Consider the following 15,410-nt stretch of genomic DNA (forward strand, 5'->3'; position numbering starts at 1 on the left):
ATATCTGCAGAATTTTCTACTTCAAAGTTGAACACAGAGGGTTTATTCATGTGCTGAGTGGTGCAGAGGTGGGGGCAGTGGGGACCTCCCCTGCACTGACAAATAGGAAGCTGTTAGTGTTGGTGGGCTGTTCCCAGGCCTGCTCTATATTCCTCGTATGACAAAAATAGATTCCCTAGTTTTCCCGCACCAGGTTGAACCCTTGAGAGAGAGATTGAGAGAGAAGAAGAAGAAGAAGAAGAAGAAGAGGAACTACAGTTGTTAAAGCAGATTCATAGAAACAAGCACATTTAAAGGTGTATTATAGTAAAGACGAGGTCATCAACCTCAGTGTTAACCATTTTATTTATTTGTCCATAATGAAATAAAACAAAGAGACTATTCATACTGTTGATTGTAAAACTGTTCAGAATAGAACCTGAGCACTTTCATCACCTGGTGATCAAATGTCCTTACTATTAGGATATTGATTGTCATGATTTGTTTTCATTCAAAAACATGCTAGTATACTACAGTATTGCAAAGCAGGTGAATACATCTCCACACTGTTGTGGTTCCTTCCTGTCTTTGGTCCAAACATCTGGAGATCACATCCCGACTCTTGAACATTATGTAATGTAGCATTACTCTATATACATGTCCTTCAGTATGTGCAGCATCTAGATTGCATACACAGGATAAGCATGTAGAAAACTAGGACACCAACTTTTTTACTTACTAACACACACACATGCATGCACACAGACACACACGCACACACACTCACATTAGATAGAGTTAAAGCTAAACACTGGCATCTTAAACAAGATGGAATTGAGGATACTGTCAAACTGAGTGTAAAAAGTAAAAGCTACATTTAGGATCATTTCACAGTGATATCCAAAACTGGATGCCCTGAGATTTAAAACAAACAAAAAAGGAGTTATGAAAAATGCATTGTGAGTTTAGAATAACATAAAAATATGTATGCTTTAATACTATATGTTCCAGACAGAGAGGTACACTTATGATTACTTTTTCAGAGAGGTCACTTCCAGTTTAGTTCAACTTGAGTCTTATTTTTGCAGTTTTGTCAATCTGTCTTATTAACATCGTTGGATTCACAAAGTGAATTGCTGAGATCATACACATTTAGAGAAAAAACAGGCTAGCTGAACTAATTTGAAAGAGAAAAAACAAAAGCAAACAGTAAAATCATCACCCAAACTGTCCATTGTAAACATTCATCACATTTTCTGGTTTAGCTTTGACCTACTGAAGTTTGGATACAACTTGTTTGATCACCTAAGTGCTGGTGTTTGGACAAAACTACACAACTAAGACTGAAGTTGTCATAAACAGAAATGATCCTTTAATATCCTTCATGTTTTCACACACACACACACACACACACACACACACACACACACACACATACATACATTACACACACATAGCACATGATTTCCTTCATCAGCAAATTCATGGACTGCTGTGATTGCACTGTATCTGTGACTGATTGTTACAGTACTGTGATCTGTATGCATGCCGAAGGGTTTGTGTAATGTCTCAGGACCCTTAAAGTACTTTTCCGTTGGTCATTTTGTAGAAATAAATGTCAACAAACACATCATTTCTGCTAAATTTCTTTTCAACAATCCACTAAATCAATGATGTTACTATTTCAGTTTTTGGCAGCCGTCCCCTACTCACTCTTTTCTTTCATTTTTCCCCCCCCAAAGCTTCTCTGTGCATCAGTGTCTCTGGTTTTCCAGCAGGGTAAACTCAGGCCTTGGCTTCATGGTGGTTCATCTCCAACCCATCCTCAGCATCTTTATTGCCCAGGGCTGCGTTCTTCTTGCTGGGCTCGCGTCCCAGAGCTTCAGCCTCTTCCAAAGTACTTGTTAGAGGTTTGCCCAGGGTCTCAGGCAACAACAATGTCAGCACTCCGATAATGAACGCCAGGATTCCCACGATGAGCTACACGGGTGTTGTGATGAATAAATCAATTTGTTAAATTTCATTTTGTTGCCAGGATACCCTTGTACAGCAGATAATGACAAATGGAAACTAGTGTTGCACGGTATACCGATACTAGAAAGGTATCACAATACCCTGCCGTTAAAAACGGTACGATACCCCGTTTTATTAGTACCGATACTTTAAGAATGACAGTGTTTTAATAGGAGCGATGAATTGCGTCGATGTGCAACAACGGGGCTGTGTGTGTGCAGCGCTCTGCTTTAGAGAACGGCATTAGGATTGGGATCCCGCGGAAGCAGGTGATAATAACTTTGCACTGTAGTGGCAACATGAAGGAAGGAGTCAACAAGTGAAGTTGAAAAGGATTAAAGCAGGTCATGAACCGCTCACTGGCTGCACAGTCTCACTCTGAGACCGATAACATTAGATTCACCATCTTTTCTGAATCTGTCCAAGCATCTCGTGTAATTCGGCAAACACGTAATCCACCAAAGAGCATGTCTTAAAGTATAATTTTACTGTGTTTCTCAGTAATGTGAAATGGACAGAGAGGAAAAGCAGGCGAGAGTGACTCTTCTCTCTCTTCACAGCACTTCGACTAAACACAGGGCTTTCTACAGTTACTGTGGTGTCTTCCTGATTTTAGCAGCTTTTCTCACATCAACTTCTCACAGAACTTTATCTGAATTTATTATCATTTTGTGGGTTTTTTGTTTTGGAAGCCTCTCGCTGTCTTCTGTGCTGCAGTACCACTCTCCGCCTGAACAATTACTGATGCGCCGGTGAGGGTGCTGTTTTATTTTTTATTTTTTTTAAAGCCTTATTACAGTAAATGCTGTTTATTGAGTGGTATCAGAATCAGAAATACTTAATTGATCCCTCGGGAAAATTAAAGTTGTTCCGTTTTAGAATAAAAATATATAGAAACATAGATAAGTTATAAGAAAAATAGAAATAAGAATAGAGATGAAATGTAAATGTGTGTGCATTATCAAATATAAAAGCAAAAAATAAATGCAAATATAAAGTTAACTATCAAAGAAACTCAAATATAATTAAAAAAAAATTAAGTTCCATGTTCTGTCATCTATTATTCCATTACTTTTCCTGATGTTTAAAATTGTTGCCGTAATATCGTTTCAGTATCGGTATGGAAATATTTAGGCAGGGTATCAAAGTCATAATTTTGGTATCGTGACAACACTAATAGGAACAGGGTGCAAAGGTGACAGAATGGACAAGGTAATCAAATATGAAATAATATCTGTTGTTCTGAGAGATCCAGTCAAAAGAGAACATTTATACCTGAGGTAGGTAGATCCAGACATCAGCCAGGTACACGCAGAAAGGGGCCACAACACTGCCGACACGGCACATCATACTTCCGCTACCCACTGCCAGAGACCTGGAGGGACGCAAAGTCAGCAACATTAGAAAGGACAGACTCAGTGAGGTCAGGGTACAGACACGAAGCCTGCCACCACCAATATAAACAGTAATACATTACTGAAAAGCAACATTACTTGTGTCATATCTGCAGCTACATAAAACTCTGGTATGACTGTCATAGTTCAGACTGTGTTTCTTGACTTTTCTATGTTTCTTTACTTGAAAAGACACAGAACTGGCAACTTTAATGTGCTCATAATGATATTCTGTGGAAAGGGGTAAATCTACAAAACCACATTCATAAAGTATACAAAGTTAATGACGCTCATGACTCTTTCTTCCTTGATTTTGTATCTTTACTTAGATTGTTAGAACTCTAACAGCAGAAAACTATGCTTTAAAAGTGCATAAGGGCTATAAAGACTGTAAACAAGCATTATACAAAAACAACTCTAAAAAGACAAACTGAAAACTGATTCTAGTCCAGATGTTTGCGGGAGCTGTATGTGTTATGATTCTGTTTGCTCTTACCTGATGATGGTTGGGTAAAGCTCACAGGTGTACAGGTAGATGAGACCAAAGGCAATGGCGATGGCAAACTTCCCTGTCATAGCGAGAGCGATAGCCAGTGCCTCGATATCCTGTGGAAAAAGGGGGTAGGGGTAAAAAAGTCAGTTGGACTGTGAGAGACAAGAACTTCCCATGTTTATCCCATGTCTCATAGTAAAGTAAACAGAAACTTTGCTTTGCTCTTTTGCACATCATTTTGTTCTGAGAGGCAACATTTGCTATAAGAACCTTTACCCTGTAAATAATATTTCATCATGCACAAAAATAAAACACTTGACCTTTGACCTTCAGATGTTTCATTAGACCCCTGACTCCAATAATAGTCCAGACTCTCTGGAGTTGAACTGAAGTTCAAGCTGACTGGATTTTGTTTCATCACGTTTTCTCATAAGTGATCTAATAAACTGAAGGACTGAATGCTCCCTCAGACACTTTTGATTTACTTAGTTATTACACATTGTGGCATGGGAAGCACATAAATTATTTATTTGTACGCATTTATGCATGTGTTTATACTGTATGTGAGAATATGTATGTGTGGGAGTGTTTTATATTTGTACATGTATGTATTTAATATGTGTGAGTATGTGTGTGTGAGTGTGTATGTACTACAGCGTCCTCGTAAAGTGAGCTGTGATCTCAAAAGCTCCATTGCTTCTCTTACAAACACCGGCTATGACGCACGCAACAGATAGAGACAACAACTCCTACGTTCTGCAGAGATAAGAGGGAGGCTGTGTGAGTTGATCCAATCCAAATAAGCTATTTCTGAACTGCTGGTCTGAATCCAACAATCTTTATTTTTGGCTGTACTGATGTTAGGAATGAGAGTTTCTTTTCTCTATTAATTAATTTCATCTTTGTTAAGCAGTTGGTGCTACGGTGTGTTTGCATGGTACTAGCAGTATGTTGCCGCATGTAAACACATGACACACACGGGGCTGCTTGCGTGCAAACAGCCTCCTCTCCTCTCTGAGCCTGAACATGGGTAATCTTATTTATATTACAGGTAGTCAGTGATGATGGGAGGGATTTTTTTCATCCTGTGCAGGTGTGTGTTAACAGTATGTAGTGTTTAATAAAACATATAGTGGTTATATTTGGACAAAATACAGATAGGGGTAAGTAAAGCCACTGAAATAAGTTATAAATGTTTTTACTGTAACTCCCTCACTAATACCGTTCAGTGTAGCTATATAGACAAACATTCAAAAGTAAGAGTGCTCAGGGTAGCCACCATGAAAAGGGAGACTGTTACCAGTACTTTCTGAGCCAGAATGAAGTTCTAACTGCAAAGATTGCATTACAAATCTTCAGAAACTTATGAAGAAACTTGCTCAACAAGTTGGGATAGAAACTGAGGCTCAGAACAGAAGAGCACATTGAGAAAAGATCTATAGAAAGATGTATAGCAGCAGGGGTTTTTCAAGGTCTGAGACTTTGGGCCTCCCCTCAGACAAAGCTTAGAGAAAAGCGCCCATGGGATCATGATTATATTATTTGATCCCATAAATGAGCCAAAATAGCCTAATATTGCTGTTTGACATAACTTCAGCCTACACCAATTACATAAAAAAGGTCTGTCCTAAGGCATTTATTAGTTTCTGACTCTGGGAAAGTGGGAAAAACAGTTTCAGCTTGCTGAAAAAAGGAGGTTGAGACATTCAATCATTCACTACTCCCTACTCACTATCCAGGGAGTTCTGTGTAGAGGACTATATAGTGAGCTCATCGGCAAAATAAAAAAAAACACTTTCAGACCCTACTCGGGTCCTTCTCTCTGCGCCATTAATTACATCATTGCAGTTGCACAATTAAAACGTGTCAGATCAACGTCAGCTTTGACCATCCATAATAAATACCGACATGTATTTTTGTGCTAAATACATATTGTAAGCTATTTTGTTGAGTTGTCTCTTAGTGAAATGCTTTGAATGTAAGTTCCCCCTGGTAAGCAGTGATGCAGCGTATATGTCTAGGGCTTTTATTGTGAAAGGTAAGAACGAAAGGAATAAAATAATTAGTGATTTCAGACACAGTCACTATCAAAACCTACACACCAATGGCCAAGGAAGTGTACAAACTCGCTGGTTGGTCCTGACACCAAGAAACAAGCTCATGCATTCTGCTTAGTCATTAAAGTGTTTCTTAGCACCTTTATCCACTGTGTGTATCCAACTCTCTCATACTTCTATGGTATGTTTGCCAAGGTAAGGTATATTTGTCCATGTAGTTTACCGAAGAACAAAGAATACACTCTGGTATGTGATAGTGTATGTCAACCTGCAGATGGAGTTTCATTAAGTCGTGCAGAAGTTACAACAGTGACACACTACAGAGATAGGAGGAAGTCAAAAGACAGCTCGATACACGACTCTCTGTCTCCACGCTGCTATATTTCTGCACGTTGACTGCTCTGTTCAGCGTGGCTTTCAATGTCAAAGGTCCTATTTACTTGGACATTATGTAGCAGCTGTTTGCCAACCCAACTGTTAGCAGCACTAATGTGGGTCAGATCTCAGAGCACAAGTACTGGGAAATGCATGTGTCATATATCAGGGTTCAACGGTGGTGTAACGTACCGGGGCAACGGCAGGACAGTAAAGTCAAGAGCTAACGGTCCAGAAAGATTGTAAGAGAAAATACTTTAAAATAGCCCTATATTACAGTTAGCCTAATCCTGAAGGATCATTTGTCCACAGTGAATAAGACTGATTTGTGTAGCATATGGACAATTCCTCTAAATTTGGGGTAAAATATGTCATTTTAAACAGAATTTTGTAACTCATTTTCATGATTTTCATCATGGAGACACTAAAAATTGCATTGGAGCCAGTAGCCACAAAGAAATAATAGCGCTGATGATGCATCTAAGTATGCAACAACATGAATTATAATACTTTTAAGAATACTAACGCTTAAAAGTCTTACACATATACACATAGTGTCTCTCAGACACACACTCAGACTCTCAGTACGTACAGCAGGTACCACAATGATGAGCATACAAGCAACCCCGGCCAGGATCAAAGCTGGGGCGCAAGTCTTCTTCCTGCCAATCCGGTCCATCGCAAAGCAGCCAACCAGATACGAGGGGATCTCCACTGCACCTGGAAACAGCCAATCACAGCAGAGGTCAGAGTCAGAGGTTACCGTGGCACTGACACACCGACACCGAGACATTCTATCCAGTTGACCTAAATAACCTGCATCTTCAGTGTTGGTGATACTCAGCCACCCAAAGATTTAAGATTGCATTTGTGAGGAATAATATTTGCTTGGGAAAACTGCACCCTTTCAAAATAACATTACATGAGCAGTACAACAGTTCTTGAATTGTTTAACAAACAAACAGACAAATCTTATTTTCTGTATCGGTTGAAAAGAACACAGGGAAACTATTAAGCTTGCAGATGGAGAGCTGCTATTTTAATTGCTCACAGACTAATTTGACTTGCTATGTTACCGAGCGGTAAACAAAGCCAAACAGAGGAACAGAAATCATCTCACTGTCTCCCCAAAGACATAACACTCTCTCAAACTAATACGACCCTTGATGAACATGATGTTTATATAATGTAAAGGCACAAACATTGCAAACAGACTGTAGAGTTAAAGCTGAGATTTGGTAAACAGCCTCACTGCACGCAGACATAAGACATAAATAAAGAAACGCACAGATGTAAACCCACTCTGGAATTCAAACCCACATGTTGTAAAGTAGGACAGCAACTGTTGTCAACAAGCCATCTACAAACACAAATATACCTACCCTTGGATGACCTAAGCAGGATGTTGTTGTATAGTTTTGCAGTATCATTACCAGTATTTCCCTCCTTTTTTGCATGCACATTCATTCGCACTCGTCAGACAATCACTTACCAGCAAGGAAGAGGTTAACGTACTGGTTTCCTCCTAGGTTGACTGAGCCCAAAGAGAAGACGTAGTAGCCCAGGCTGCCGATGAACCAGATGGCCCACACTGTACATGTGCGGCCAGCCATCCTCCAGCTGCCGAACAGATCCAGGATGGAGAGCTTCTTCTCGGACTGCGGCGGCCGGTCTGCTGCCTCCTCCAGCAGAGCTTTGCCGTTCTCTTTCTCCTCCGGCTCCAGGAGCTCCTGCACCTTCAGCCGGCATTCAAGGCCGTTGAAGCGGGCAATCTTGTCCACCAGGGTCTGAGCGTCCTTGTAACGGCCCTTGGCGAGCAAATAAAAGGGCGTCTCGGGGAACTTCCAGCAGCAGAACAGGAAGGGCGAGGTGCATGTGGAGAGGATGATCTGGTAGATCCACCAGACCCGCACCAGGTAACCGGTCAGAGCCACCACCATGATGCCGACAGCGAAGGCCGCGTGCACGTGCATAGAGGTCCACGTGCGTACCTTGATCCCAGTGAACTCTGTGACGTAGACAAACACCACCACGAGGTAGCCACTGGACACCTGCCAAAAGCAAGTATGGGAAAGAGGAAAGGAGGGACACAGATGATGAAGGAGGAAGATGGAAAGGGGGGAATTTATAATATACATTCTTGCAGCTGCATTAATCAGCGCTTTGTGTCAGTATTGTTACCACAGAATACACAGTGCCTGGTTGTAAAGTATTTAAGGATTTGAAATGGTGTCTTTCCTTTAGGCCACATATTAGTAACATTTACATTCAAGAAGCAGCTATGGGATAAAGCTAAATGCTTAATGTAAGAGTAGCACAAGTAGAAAAGAATCATCAAATCAGCAGACAGATACACAGCTATGCACGTCTATGCCACCGTAAACTGGTCGTCATACCGGAGTAATCCAGACTGTAGCAGCAAAACCCCTGAGTGCATTGAACTGATCAAGGGTGAATTTAATCACTTATTTATTCAAGTCTCCAATTGTAAAAGAAACAATGTGCCCTTTCGTTTTTTAAAAGTTACATAGTGTTGCTTTAAAGTGTAAAAATTGGCATTATTGCCTGCTCCAGATGTTGTTCACTGGATCAACTCATTTCCACTTGTATGCATATACAGCACCCCTAAAATTTGTAATTCACACTTACATGTTGAAATATATGCAACGTACAGGTAAACATGTTTAATGTTGTTTTCTTTGTCAGGTCAAAATCTCTGCGTAATACGTACTGCATGGCAGTTAATCAGGTGTTAAGTCCCTGCTTATTAAATGCTGTTCAGTGTGTCACTGCAGTCTGAGCCTTCACTATCTGAGAGTCAGATTCTATGTGAAAAACAACAGCTGTAGCTGAGGACTGGGGGGGGGGGGGGGGGGGGTAGAAGACGGAGAGGAGAGGGGTGAAACAGTGGACATACTGTGAGGGCACTCAGCACAACTTAACTGCTGTGCGGACCAACCATATCCGTAATGTCTCCCTTCCTCTGCCTTGTAAACATGTTGTTTTATGCACATATTATGTTTTACTTTTGTACACAAAAACACCAATGTACACTCACATAAACATACACTCAGTTTCTTGCTCTGCAGCTGTTTACATTTTAGGTTAACAGCTTCAGAAGAACAACAACTCAACTCAGACGTAATGCCATATTCATATATACACAGATATCTAACATCTCCATACATTTAAAGGTTTTCTCGATTATGAAAAATACAAGCAATTATGGTCTAATTTCTGCTTGCATCCCCTTGTTATATATATTATTATTACATGACTTTGTGAATACTCGATTCTGATTGGTCAATTACAGCGTTCTACGGTCTGTTATTTCTTTATAACAGACCGTTGCTATGTATAACAGACCGTTGCTGTGGACACAATTCTGATCTCGGACTCTGGATGACCATTTTTGTGTCAAATTATTGATTTCTTAATTAAGTAGCCATGTAATAAGCAGGATAATGTACAGCTAGCAGGTCAGGGCAATGCAAGACCCCTCCACATTGGGGTTTATTTCACAATAATGCCCGGCTCACTGTACATTATCCCTTACTGAATGCTTTTTCAAAGTTTATGTGGGTAAATATTTAATTCCCAGTAAAAAAAAGTGGGTAGAAGTATAATAAGTTACACATTTATAGTAAGTTATGTTCTTAAAATACACAGCTGGAACAAACATCTTGCTTCGGTTTGCATGCTGGCTTGCAACAGGAGGTTGTATTCACAGAGAACAGTGATTGGCAAAGAGGTTGTTTTGTAGAAAAGCAGAAAGTAGGGCACCTCCCTTGTCCCATACTGGGTGTTAATAGTGTTAACATGGACTTTTTTCCAAAACAAGTGACATTAGTGTTTTGAAAACATTTTGCAAAAATGCAATTTCACACTGGTGGATTACTTTTATCCACTAAGTTAGAGGTCTCTGGAAATGTACTGGAAGTTCATGTCACAGTTGCTCACCTACCTACTTTTCTTTTGGTCTGCTCTTATATCATTCATTCCACATTAGGCTTTTACAGTATACCCACCTATCAGCCAAAAAGCCATTGGAATATATTCTTACACACACATGTGGGTATTTGTGGTCTTTTCCATTGTGGCTGGAGGTGCAAATAACTGGTTGCTATGGAGGCGGAGGTGCAAATATGCATTATAGCGGACGACGGCGTGGGTAGAGCGTGACATCACTGTGTGTAAACAAATAGAAGAGTATATCCACTTCCTCCTCGGTAACCTACTACCCATCTACCTTGCAGTACACCCACCTCATCAATGACCACTACACCACCGCAGATACTCAACCACATACAGTACATACACACACTGAACTCACCATGGCAAGGAGGAAGCGGAGCACCACAAAGAAATAGTAGTTCCCAGAGAACGCAACAGACACCCCGAGTATAAACTGACAGAGGCTGGTGAACATCAGGATCCTCACACGACCAACTCTGGAGTAGAGAGACACATCCAACCCAGGTAGAGAAACAGAGAGAGATAACATAATCGAGTCAACATTAGTTAAAAGGTAAGCAATGCATTTAATATAGGATATTTTAATTGTCAAAGTTGTGTTGGAGCTTTCAGTTACAGCAGGCCAATATAATGCTGTACTCAAGGTTAAGTACTAGACCAACATTTTGATGTAGGTATGACTTGGCATATATTACATTAGGGCTGCAACTAACGATTATTTACATTGTCCATTAATCTGTCGGTTATTTTCTCGATTAATCGATTAGTTGTTTGGTCTATAAAATGTCAGAAAATGGTGAAAAAGGACGATCAGTGTTTCCCAAAGCTCAAGACGACGTCCTCAAATGTCTTGTTTTGTCCACAACTCAAAGACATTCAGTTTACTAGAGGTCATAGAGGAGTAAAGAAACCAGAAAATATTCACATTCAAGAAGCTAATTCACTTTATACCTTACAGATTTGCCTCACATTCTACTTGAACAATATCTAACACCAATATTCTCCAGCTCTGTGTTTGAAGTTTAACATAAACATGGGATGGCAACTTTGCCTCGAACATAGAAGAGATGCTTAAGCACCTCTTTGCCTGCTCAATGTAACTCACAGCCAGCAAAACTTGACCTCACAGTGTGAGCCACGGAGACCAGTACTTTGACAATGCTCAGCTCAGAAAGGCATTCAACCAGTCATGGTGGATAAGACCACGGATAAAAACACAAGACCAGATACAGTGAGGTGACAATGATCTAATATAACAACTGCTATCAGCATTTAATCATTACCTTATAAAATGGTTGGCAGACATCAAAGCAAGTGTACCCTCGACTAACTTTATATAATCAGACCAAAGTCCTACTACTAAATGTTGTCCACTTTGTCTGGGGACACCTGATATGTCCAAAGTGTGTCGGGACACCTACTATCGATTTCCTGCCGCTCTTATCTCTTCTTCTTTCCACCCTCATCCACACCAACCATCCACCTTCCCAGCCTAACTGTCACTCTCATCATCCCTCTCCCATATGCTTCATGCCTCCATGTTTGGTAGGGCAACTCAGTCCTATGCTCATATATCAGTATAGTATATCAGAAGTGTCTCCTGAAGTTATGATTACATGTGTAAAGGATTATAAAGGACCTGTGCTCTTGTTCCCCCACCCCTGTGTGAATTCAAAGTACCCACCCTCTCCTCCTCCATCCTGCAGCCCAGGCTTACCTGTCAGCAATGTCCCCAAACACCAGCGCGCCGATCAGCACCCCCAGCATGAAGGTGGGCTGGCACAGCTTGGCCAGCCACTCTCTCTCACACACCAAGTCCCAGTCCGTCACTATGCTTTGGTGAACTTCAGTGAGGTCGTAAACAAAGTTCCCATCGCAGGCTTTCCCCGTTTTGTTGCCATCAAAGTCGTACGTAAAGTATTGTGGGTCGATGCGCAGGGCGCGGCGGCACCGGCTGAGCTCCCACTGATCTCCCTCTGCCGTCCTCACCACCAAGGGCCCAGTCCCCGCCTTGAAGAGCGGCAGGATGTCTTCCAGGCTAGATCCCGTCAGGTTACCGTACAGGACATCGGTGATGTTGCCGGGCACGCTGCACACAAAGTTTGGCGTCTGCACTAAGAAGACAGAAGCCAGGTAGTGGATCCCACAGGCTACGGCCTGGAAGACTGCTGCGAAGTACAGACATGCCTGAAATCTGGAAGGAAAGAAAATGCATTAAAATGATGCTGACACCAGAGCTGAAGAGGAGATGATGATGAGTGATTTGGAGCAATTATTTAGTCCTCCCATTTAGCAGACAACTGCAAAAAGGTCACCTTAACAACTCATTGTATACATCCATATAAAGCTCTTACCTGTGCATAAAAAATACAGTGATTAGTTCAAAACAAGCATCACAAACTGCATTGGATTTCATAGAAATGTTGAGACAAGTTGGACTATGATGGACAGGTGAAATCATCTCTTATCTAAACTTTAAAGCCAAAATGGACAAGAAGTCAAAAGTGCTCAGAATCTCCAAAATGTTATCATCTACAGTCTAATGACAAACTGAGCAAACTTTATATGCTGATTAAGACAGTTGAAAGCTTAGTGAGTTGACATTGAGCTAAGATTGTAAATATATAAAAAGACAATATTAAAACTAAATCAAATGTGCAGTGTGTAGGATCTGGCTGTATCTAGCGGTGAGGTGAGGAGATTGCAACCAACTGAAGCCTCTCCCGTGGTCGTGTCTAGAAGGGAACCCGCAAATTGCAAAATCTGACCTTAACTATTCGAGGTCAATGCCTAGCCTTAACAATCTCTACCCTCCCCTGTGTGCCAAGCCTGTAGGAGATCTATGGTGGCCAACGCGAAAACGCGAATGGCCCTCTCCAGAGCCATTTGAAGCAGAGCCAGTGGGTAGAGTGTGTGTGTATGAGGGGAAGTGAGTGGTGAAGCAAGAGAGAGAGAGCGGCGGCGATGGGAGCGAGTAACGTTATCGACTCCGGATCAAGCAGGAAAAGTTAACAGAGTTTGGTTTGTCCGTTCTGGGCTTCTGTAGATACATGGCGGTGCAACATGGCAGACGCCGTGGAGAGAGGACCCGTTCCCTATGTAGATATAAACAACTCATTCTAAGGTAACGAAAACACAACAATTTTTATTATCAGGTGATTATACACTAAAGAAAACATATTTATTAATATTATATTCCATTTTCTGCCAGTAGATCCACTTAAATGTTACTTAAGTATTTTGTAAAGTAGTGTAGTTGTTTGTAAAGTCCCCTGAAGCAAACTTGTGATTTGTGATATTGGGCTATACAAATAAAATGGACTTTACTTGACTGACTTTCAAATATATCATAAATGTTCATATCTTGAAGTGTAAATTGTTCTTTTAAGCTACAAAACAAGTGCTTGGAAAAAACTACAATGGTGGTGGGAACAGATATACTGTATTTTGTTATGCAAAAGGACAAACTGCACAAAAACTTGGGCTACCCCCTCTAAGTCAATTAATCGGTCGTTTTGGTCTTAGTCGACCAAGATTTCTTAAGACAATTAGTCGTTATGTTATGCTTTTTCCTGCTGAATGACTTATTTCCAATAAACTTATGAGCACATCTCTGGTAAACATCAGATTTAAAGTGGTGCTCTTGTGTGTTTTTTTGTGTGGAAAAACTCAGTTTTACAGACCTATTGATTAAATCAACTAATCGATTATAGTCGACAAAATCGTATTAGTGTTAGTCAACAAAGAATGTCTTTGGTCGAGGAAAGCCCTGACAAAAACCAAACTGCATGAGCTTTATGAGAAAACCTAATTAATGAAGTTAAATTAATTCAGCAAATTTTATTTTAAAAGAAAGAAACTGTAACATTTGGTAAATAAGTTAAACATTCTGTCATTTTTAACTTTTATGCGATTCAAAAAGAGAGAGAGTTCTAATAACAGGTGGAATAGTTTATTCTCTAAAGAGGTCCTCTGAGGTGAACCCCTCAGTAAACATTCAGATGTGGCAGAAACAGATGTTAAAATTATCCAAAAGCATTCCGCACCAGTAATGAAATGTAAGACGGCTGTCTCTTATAGTTATAGCTTAGTGTTTGTTTTCAAAAAGCGCATCTGTAAACATGGAATAAAAATAACTTTAGTTACTATTCCAAAACTACCCAACAGGTTGTTGATGATACCACAAAAACAGCTCCAATTCACTCACAAAAATAAAAGGAAATGTGCCAATTTAGTCTTTTGATACCTTTTGAAATGTCCGAGCTCGTCGAATAATCTCTCTACGGTCATTTTGTGTGTGCGTCGAGGCTCCCGGTGCGCGTTTCTCTGTCCCCGGTGGGCAGCGGATCCTCCTGAGCTCCAACACTCAATAATAAACTGTCTGTGACTTCCACTGAGCGGACGAGGTGAAGGGAGGAGGGGCGTACACACACATGCAAACACACTCACACACACAAACTCACCCAGAAAACACTTTCTTTCAGGTGAACTGAGATATAATCTAAATTGTTCTGTCCTTAATTTTCTCTGACAGTAACTGGCTATTCTAGTCATAATAAAAACATGGATATAAAACACTTTAATGTGTTTTATATCTATGGTGATGATGAATGGACTCTTTATTACAGGGCTGGCTCTAGCCCTTTTGGTGCCCTATAGGTGAAATTCAGTTTTGGAATGGCTCCCCGAAAACCCCCCTGTCACCGGGTTAGGGTCCAAACCGCCACAACCCCTAACCCTAGCCCTGTAACATACATCAGACATCACACTGATTTTAAAACAAAAGTTAAAGGGACTGTTTGTAACTTCTTACACGTATAAATCATTGCGGGTCGGTGTCTCTTGTGCGCTTGCGTGTGGCTACGCTGTTCAGACTCAGACTCCAACACAAACTACACGGAAGCACCAAAACCGCAAAGTTATATCTAGTGAAGCCCGTCTGTTAAACAGCGTTGGCCTCGGTCAGAGTCTCTGCTCCTCTGCCTGCTTGCCTTCACTCACACACCGCGCTCGTTCTTGCTTTTTCGCTCCACTTTTACGTGCATGCGCGCACACTCCACACTGCAGAAGAGTTAGTTTAGCTCTGAGAATATCTAGTGGATGTACAGGGGACGTTTGTGCAGA

The 15,410-nt window shown here is 40.9% G+C and overlaps 1 protein-coding gene across 1 annotated transcript; it reads right to left on the bottom strand.

Moving 5' to 3' along the window:
* Nucleotides 1-326: 326 nt before the first annotated feature.
* Nucleotides 327-14,907, bottom strand: slc22a16 (solute carrier family 22 member 16). The gene is made up of 8 exons (XM_037750716.1): nt 14,533-14,907; nt 12,004-12,480; nt 10,645-10,762; nt 7,804-8,362; nt 6,904-7,031; nt 3,883-3,992; nt 3,268-3,367; nt 327-1,959 (listed from the first exon to the last, which is right to left on the bottom strand). The coding sequence occupies exons 1-8, from the start codon at nt 14,838-14,840 to the stop codon at nt 1,765-1,767; spliced, it is 1,995 nt and encodes a 664-aa protein (XP_037606644.1). The 5' UTR covers nt 14,841-14,907; the 3' UTR covers nt 327-1,764.
* Nucleotides 14,908-15,410: the final 503 nt, after the last annotated feature.

Source organism: Sebastes umbrosus, chromosome 18 (genome assembly GCF_015220745.1).
Source record: "Sebastes umbrosus isolate fSebUmb1 chromosome 18, fSebUmb1.pri, whole genome shotgun sequence".
Taxonomy (NCBI): domain Eukaryota; kingdom Metazoa; phylum Chordata; class Actinopteri; order Perciformes; family Sebastidae; genus Sebastes; species Sebastes umbrosus.

Excerpts from the sequence above, each read along its gene's own strand:
- slc22a16 (XM_037750716.1), bottom strand. The coding sequence starts at position 14,840 with ATGACTAGAATAGCCAGTTACTGTCAGAGAAAATTAAGGACAGAACAA. Across the intron at positions 12,481-14,532 it reads GAGCTCGGACATTTCAAAAG|ATTTCAGGCATGTCTGTACT; the intron begins GTATCAAAAGAC and ends CTTTCCTTCCAG. Across the intron at positions 10,763-12,003 it reads TTTGGGGACATTGCTGACAG|AGTTGGTCGTGTGAGGATCC; the intron begins GTAAGCCTGGGC and ends TCTCTACTCCAG.